Source organism: Physeter macrocephalus, chromosome 19, assembly GCF_002837175.3.
Source record: "Physeter macrocephalus isolate SW-GA chromosome 19, ASM283717v5, whole genome shotgun sequence".
Classification (NCBI taxonomy): Eukaryota; Metazoa; Chordata; class Mammalia; order Artiodactyla; family Physeteridae; genus Physeter; species Physeter macrocephalus.
In genome coordinates this window covers 7,219,773-7,227,983 of record NC_041232.1, presented here as the reverse complement: position 1 = coordinate 7,227,983, position 8,211 = coordinate 7,219,773, and the positions used below count along the sequence as shown (strand labels likewise).

The following is an 8,211-nucleotide window of genomic DNA, read 5'->3' as shown; positions in this document are numbered from 1 at the left end:
GCTGGGACGAAGTGAGAGAGTAGCAGTGACATATATACACTACCAAATGTAAAATAGCTAGCTAGTGGGAAGCAGCTGCATCACACAGGAAGATCAGCTCAGTGCTTTGTGACCACCTAGAGGGGTGGGATAGGGAGGATGGGAGGGAGACGCAAGAGGGAGGAGATATGGGGATATATGTGTAGCTGATTCACTTTGTTATACAGCAGAAACTAACACACCATTGTAAAGCAATTATACTCCAATAAAGATGTTTAAAAAAAAAGATGTGGTACCTATATACAATGGAATATTACTCAGCCATAAAAAACAATGAAATAATGCCATTTGCAGCAACATGGATGGACCCAGAGATTATCATACTAAGTGAACTTATTTCCAAAACAGAAACAGACACACAGATCTGGAAATCAAACTTATGGTTACCAAAGGGGAAACGTGGGGGGAAGGGATAAATTAGGAGATTAGGATTAACATATACACACTACTTTATACAAAATACATAACTAATAAGGACCTACTGTGTAGCACAGAGAACTCTATTCTGTAATGACCTATATGGGAAAAGAATCTGAAAAAAAAAAAAAAAAAAAAAAAAAGGATTTGTTTCAGACACTATTTCAAGTAGAAAAATCAAACAAGAAAGACATTCTCATAAATCAAAATCATAAATAAAATATATTAAGAGAGATATGAATGTAAAGTATATTAGCAATTATATCAATCAGATTCTTAGAAAATCTCATGTCCATTAAATTTGTTTATGAAAACTAAAATACCTAAGAGGGACTTCCCTGGTGGTCCAGTGGCTAAGACTCCGTGCTCCCAATGCATGAGGCCCAGGTTGGATCCCTGGTCAGGGAACTAGATCCCACATGCTGCAACTAAGATGTCGCACAATGCAATAAAGATCCCACACGCCACAACTAAAATACCCCGCATGCCGTAACTAAAAAGATCCCGCGTGCCGCAACTAAGACCCAGCACAGCCAAATAAATAAATAAATAAAAATAAAATATTAAATAAATAAAATACCTAGGAAATTAACTCCGTGAGATGGAAAGTATTGATTTTAACCCTGAATGCCTCAAGAACAGTAGTTACAATAAGTCATGAGCAACAGTTCTCTTTTGTACGAACGGGAGCTGATAGCTTTCTATTGTGTAGTTAAAGGGAGAGAAAAGATTCCGAAGAAAAGCCCCGGGAATACTGCAAAATAAGGTGATGCTTTACAAAATGACTAACCTAGTAAATAAACATCCCCATGGCAGCAATAAAATTCAGAGAATTTTTTCCTAAGAGATGCAATATAAGAGCCCAACTCTAGAGTCAGGCCCAGATTCTCACAGCTTAGCTGCGTGACTTTTGGCTGCTGTTTCTTAATCTGTAAAATGGGATAATAATAATGGTACCTTTCACGGACTTCCCCGGTGGCGCAGTGGTTAAGAATCGCCTGCCAAATGCAGGGGACACGGGTTCAAGCCCTGGTCCGGGAAGATCCCACATGCTGCGGAGCAACTAAGTCTGTGCACCACAACTACTGAGCCTGCGCTCTAGACCTCGCGAACCGCAACTACTGAGCCCGTGTGCCACAACTACTGAAACCTGCGCTCCTAGAGCCCAAGCTCCACAACAAGAGAAGCCTCCGCAATGAGAAGCCCGTGCACCGCAACGAAGAGTAGCCCCCACTCGCTGCAACTAGAGAAAGCCCACGTGCAGCAATGAAGACCCAATGCAGCCAAAAATAAATAAATAAATAAATAAATTTATTTATTTAAAAAAATAAAAATAAAATAGTGGTACCATTCTCATAAGGTCAATGAGACCAGGACTGTGAAGAACCCATAGATTTTTTTTTTAATTTAATTTATTTATTTTTGGCTGTGTTGGGTCTTCGTTGCTGTGCGAGGGCTTTCTCCAGTTGCGGCGAGCAGGGGCCACTCTTCATCGTGGTGCGTGGGCCTCTCACTATCGCGGCCTCTCTTGTTGCGGAGCACAGGCTCCAGACGCGCAGGCTCAGTAGTTGTGGCTCACAGGCTTAGCTGCTCCGCGGCATGTGGGATCTTCCCAGACCAGGGCTCAAACCCGTGTCCTCTTCATTGGCGGGCAGATTCCCAACCACTGCGCCACCAAGGAAGCCCAGAACCCATAGATTTTGGCTGCTATTATTACCTTATGATCTTGCAATTCTTGACCCCTGATCTATTCACTGTCCGCTGTTAGATTTCTCGCCAGAAGAAAAAAGGTTGAACTGATCTCTGCTCTTTCTCCCCAGTTTCTTTTTTGAAAAAAGTACAATATCAATGGGCTGGAGCCTCCCAGCCTCAGGTGGGGACGGGGAGACAAACCCAAATCTACTACACACTCTGGTCAAGTAAGTTGCAGCCAACACACACACGACTTCACACCGAGGAGGAGGGTTTCAGCCTGAATCCTCATCCCTGTGCTGCCATCTTAGCCCAGGTCTCGCACACCTCTGCCAGGACCACTGCCTGGGCCTCCTCACAGAGCCCCCTCTTCCACTGTGCCTCCCCGCCAACTGTGCACATGAGCAAAAGGGTCTTCTACCCTTCTCCCCAGGTCATACCCTCTCTACACAAACCCACGGCCTCTTCTCAAACTATACTCCCCACTCTCTCCCCGCTTCAGCCCACAAAACCTCTCGTATCCTCGTGGGTGCCCTGCTGCCTCCCATCCAGGGCCTTTGCTTACTTGTGCCTCCCCTACCGGCCAATCTTCCCTGACCTCCCAGAATAGGTCATACTCCCTAAAATGTGTTCCCCCTCAGGTCCTAAATCAGTTACACCCTTCCGTTGTGTGAGCCTGTCTCCATCCACTAGAGTCTGGGCTCCTGGAAGGCAAGGACTGGGTCTACAGCGCAAGGCTTAATATACATAACTGCTCACTTAACACCCACTGATGCTCAGCCAGTCAGAGAGCAGCGCTCTAACCTAAAGCGGAACTGGGTTCCCAAGCTGATGTCGCAGCTAAGGGACTCAGTGAGGCGGGAGAGAAATGTACTCAGTGGGGTAGCTCCCCAACTCCTGGGAGGCAGCCCGTACCAGCCATACCGTTTGCCCCCAAAGCTGGGCCTCTCTTCATCCGAGTCTCGCTCTGCCCACACTCCGTAGGTGGCCTCTTCCTTGGTCTGCCAGTGGCGCTGCCGGTTGGGGTTGAATTCATTCTGGAGATCCCAGTCGGTGATCTCAAAGTTCTCCCGCTCGTCCTCGTCGTCCATGTGGCCTTGGCCTTCCCCGTCCCGGTACAAGTGGGACAGTGACATGCCCTGTCACTAAAGGAAGGGATAACAAAAGGTAGAGTCTGTGACAAGTCCTGGGAGCAGCAAGCAGGCTTCCCTGTGAGTTCCTACTCCTCGCTGCTTTCAGAACTTCCTCCAAACTAAAATTCACTAACATCATTGTTACAATTCAATAAAGCAGACACTAAAAACATATTGTAGAAAACAACAGGTACTAAAACAGGTGGAACCAAAGACCAGTCCCAACAGTCCATGGGATTCTTAAGCATGTATTTCCTTGTCAATGTCGTAAAACATCACACACACTCACATACACACTAACCACATAAAAACAACTAAAGAAGTACGTTGTTCTATTATTGCCTCAGAAATGAGGTAGCCATCTTCCTGGACCCCAGATTTTATTAGTTTTTTCTATTGTCGAGTAAAGAGTTTCATCTGGACCTCTGACAGTCGCAGCACAGTGAGTTTTTTTCGAAGACGCTTTCTGAAACACATTATTTGATGAGAACCTCATCAAATGAGCCTTAGTTTTCCTCACAAAACTTGAACCTCTTCTGAGGCGCCAGAAGGCCGTAGTAATTATGAACACGACCTTAACAGTACACAGCTGTGAAGTGGAATGCAGACATCATCTCAGGGTAGCTAGGTGGTGAGATTCAGCTGTCTCTTAAGTGGATTAACTGCAGTACCAACCTTAGAGCATGCTTGTAAGGCAGATTCAACGAGATGGTGCTTTAAAATCACTTAGCTCACAATAAGTGCTCAAGGAAGAGCTTGTTATGGTAATCCCATGATTAGGTTCATAGCCCTTCCTATTATTGGATTCAGGAAAGAGCCGAGCAAAGTGATTGTGAAACCAGCTGCTAAAATCACAGCCCGAGTTCAAATCTCCACTCTACCAGGTACTCAGTGTATGAGTATTAAATGCAGATGAAGTGCCACGCATGGGCCACCACACAGCAATACATTCAATGTATGACAGCACTGTGATTCGCCTCTAGCAGTTGCTGCAAACAGCCTTCAGGGACGGGGGCTGGCTACTTCCCCAGGCGGTGTTAAACTCTGGTCAGCTCTGTTTGAAAGTTTTCCCTGCTTACTCTACTCACTGGTGCACTAGTTGGGTGCTGCCGGTCCCAGCTTCATCCAGGAGCGCAAAAGATGGAAACATTCTCAGAGGAGGCGGGGAGTCCCAGATACATGGGAGTCACTAACACCGCTGCCTCCTTGGGCACAGAGCATGGGGATAACCACATAGGTGTCACGAGTTATAGAGCCCCCGGGTGGTGCTAAGCACTCTCTGGACGCTTCAGGCCGATAATCTCAGGTAGGCATCAAGACACTTCTACGAGGAAGGTACTACTAGCGTCCTCAAACTTCAGATTAAGTAAAATGAGGCTAAGTTAAATAATTTGTCCTAGGTTCCACGGCTGGCGGGGCTCGAAACCAGGTGGGCCTGAAGCCAGGGCTCGGGTGTCTCCCTGCCACGCTGTCCAGGCCCCGCGGCGGAGACTCGGTGCCTAACTCGGCCCAGGCCCCGACTGCCCGGTAACCCCGAACGGCCCGCCCCTGTCCCCGCCTCGGCAGAGCCGTCTGCGAAAGGGAAGCGCAACTGGCGAGGCCGAGGCCCACCTCCCCCGAACCGGAGCCCCCACTCCCACTGGCACGGAATCCCCCGAGTCCCCTGCCCACTCCCGGGCCCCGCTCACCTCTCTCCTGCTCAGCGTATCAAACACAACTGCCCGCTCCGGGATAAAAGTGCGCCGCTTCGGGGCCGGAACCCGGATGTGCCGGCACAGGCGCGCCGGAAATGACATTTCTCGACAGCGGAAATGTCGCGCCGGTTGCCATGGCAGCAAGGGAACGCTAGGGAGGCTTTGGATCTAGAATGGTTGAGCTACTACGGAGGGTTTTCAGGGCCCGGAATGGCGGAGGGCTGATTTCCCTGTCGCGCCCGCTTCGTGGCGACGCCCAGCCTGTGACGACGGGTGTGGACGTCGTCGAGCCACCCTAGCCTAGGGAGACTCCTTTGCCAGCCTGAGATTCTAAATCTGCAAAATGGGGATATAGGACTAGCTCATGGGATAGCTGTGTGTGAGACATCTGCGGGGGGCGGGGGGCGAGTTAGAGGCGGGGACGGGACATGGCATTCAAATAGGAATAATGAAGGTCAAGACTGTCTCCTGGATCTTTGGGTCTCTCAGTATAAGCACCGTCGTGGGCACAGATCAGTTGCCTTATACAGGTGTTTGAGGGAGTGAAGGAATGAATGGGCAAACTCTAGAATTCCCAAGTATTCCCGCCAGAAAATCTTTCCATTCTCTTCTTTTCCACCAGGTTGGTAAATAAATCCATTCAATGATCTAATAAAAATGTACTGAGGGCCTACACTGTGCTAGGCTCCAGGGATCCAGGGAACAAAGAGACACCAGGCACTCCCAGGGAATACTTCACCAGCTCTGGACTCTGTGTGGGTACACAGACTCCAGAGTTCCGATCTCAGCTCTGCCACTTACCAACTGTGGACCTCGGGCAAGGCATTAATTACATGTTAAGCCTCAGTTTTCTCTTCTGAAAAACGGCTGAGATAAAATATGTAAGCAATTAAAACTGTACCTGGTGCGTAACAGGTGCTTACGGAGTGTTATCTGCTAATTTTTGCTTTGTTTTCTCTCACTCTCTCTCTCTGTAAGATGAAAAGATCCAGGAGGCATTGTCAGAGTATACACAGAGCACTGGACTTGGAGTCAAAAGACTTGGGTCTAAGTTCCCATGGTTGTTATTAATTAAACGAGAACCTACATGAAGCCAATTACGTGACAGCCTCTTGGGAACAGGGACTGTGACTTAATGGTCTCTGTATCCCAGTGACATGTCCAGTCCATGTGCCTTACACATAGACACACACTACATAGTATTTACTCAGGAAAGAATCTGGAAAGTGAGGTTTTAGTAGAGAAGAAGGCAGGGGAGAGAGTCTTACAGACTGAAAAGTCCACTTCGGAGCAGAGTGAGGGAAACATGGAGACAAGATAAACCATGTTGAGCCTGGGCCTGAAAATGTATATGCTTCTATTTATAAGTCAAAGTCAAAAATAAAAATAAGCCTGGCTTCTCAGTAGCTATGTCCATAGCTTTACAGCAGATTTTATGGATCTGAGTTACTTTGCTCTTGACGGACTGATGCTAGTGGATTTGTTTCACCAAATGGACTCTACCATGTGGCTTCTGGAAAAGGAAACCCTCTGGATGGTTGTGGGGTCATTGAGAATACAGGCTCTGATCAAGTGTGTGTCCCCTAGAATGGGGCGAATGGAAATCACGTGATAGGATGTCCTGAGAAGATCGAAGCATCACTCCTGTGATTTCCTGCCAAGCTGCATAACCTGAATGGAATCATGAGGATACAGAAGGCAAACCCCATTAAAGGGACTTCTACAAAACAACCGGTCTGTCATCTTCAAAAGTGCCAAGGTCATGAAAATGAAAGACCCTACAACTCTTCCAGACTGAAGGTGACTAAAGAGACATGACAACTAAATGCAACACATGACTCTGAACTGGATCTTTTTGCTATAAAGGAAGTTATTGGGGCAGCTGTCAAAACTTAAATGGGGCCTGAGGTTTCCATGGTAGTGACGTGTCCATGTTCATTTCCTGATTTTGATGGTTGTCCTGTGGTTACGATGGAGAATGTCATTGTTCGTTGGAAATACTAAAGTATTTGGTGCGGGGTGGAGGGGCATCACATAGGCAACTAAATCTCAAATGATTAAAGATAAATAATGTTTTCTCTACGTACTTAGAATTTTTTAAAAGTGAAGGTTCTGGAGTAAAACTTTAGGGATCCAAATCTCCACTCTGCTGCTTCCTAGATATGGGACCTGGAGCAGGTTGCTTTGCTTCTCTACACCTCAGTTTTCCCACCTCTAAAATGGAGATAAAGATAGCACTGCTCTAAAAAGGTTGTTCCCAGGACCAAAATAAAAAGGGGGAAGGCTAATTAACGCATGTAAAGCCCCTGGCATAGTAAGATCTTCTTAAATGGTTGTGGCTCTTTTCATTTAAAAGACCCAATCTCATATCTCTGCATAGATGGTCTCTAGCCTCAAAGACAGGGTTTTTTCCAGATTTTTGGACTCAAATGCACAGCCTCAGGAAAAGCAAGGAGAGAGGTGGCCAGAGGTGTAGTTTCAGGATCTCATACCCAGCCTGGTCTCCTGGCACTGCCCAGATAAACCCTTGATTTGGGACCCAGGGACATCCGGGCCCATGTCTAGATTCCCAATGAGGTGCTCAGACACGTAGCCTTCCCAGGAGGGGGTTGCCAGGCAATAAGGTTCCTCCGCAGAAGCCTGGCAGGGCTCTCGGACAACCATTGGTCCATCCCTCCCTTCTCACAGAAGAGGCAACAGAGGAGGCCACGCCACAGGGGAGGTACCAGGGCCACACAGAGGATTGAAGGACACAGTCAGACCAGTCCTTTCTCTGCTACACGGTACGGGCACCCACCCACATCATTTCTGTCCACTTAACTTGAGCTAATAGAGTGACTACTGTCTGTTCAGGGTCACAAAGACCTCTGCATATGTCATCTCTTCGATTCCTCAACCTGCCAAGGTCGTTTCTAAGCCGAGTCCACACTCCTAATCACCCCTTAGGCAGCTCACACCATACAGCACTGTTTCCATATTGCCTTCAAAAGATTTGGGGTGGGGGGGGAATCCTCACTCAGTTACAACTTTAAATAGGTTGGTACCATAGAAACAATCTGTAAGTGGCATTTCAAAGATGATATATTTAAAGCCTAGCCCAAGTACCTTTTCTGGGACATTGACATTCTACAGTTGCACATGGCTTAGTCTTATTTTGAGTTCTGTTCAAAAAAATATATATCATGTCCTGAACTTGGCAGAATTGAAGATCCAGATCAGCTGAGATTAGCAAATTT

General features: G+C 47.2%; 1 protein-coding gene across 1 annotated transcript in view; it reads right to left on the bottom strand.

Annotated features, from left to right (window-relative positions):
• TFIP11 (tuftelin interacting protein 11) overlaps window positions 1-5,048 on the bottom strand; it is a 23,631-nt gene extending 18,583 nt beyond the window's left edge. The window contains exons 1-2 of the mRNA XM_007101921.4: window positions 4,970-5,048; window positions 3,073-3,293 (exon numbers count right to left, since the gene is read on the bottom strand). Of these exons, the coding sequence (XP_007101983.1) occupies window positions 3,073-3,284 (212 nt within the window). The 5' untranslated portion in view covers window positions 3,285-3,293; window positions 4,970-5,048. The remainder of the gene's footprint in view (window positions 1-3,072; window positions 3,294-4,969) is intronic.
• Between the last annotated feature and the right edge of the window lie 3,163 nt (window positions 5,049-8,211).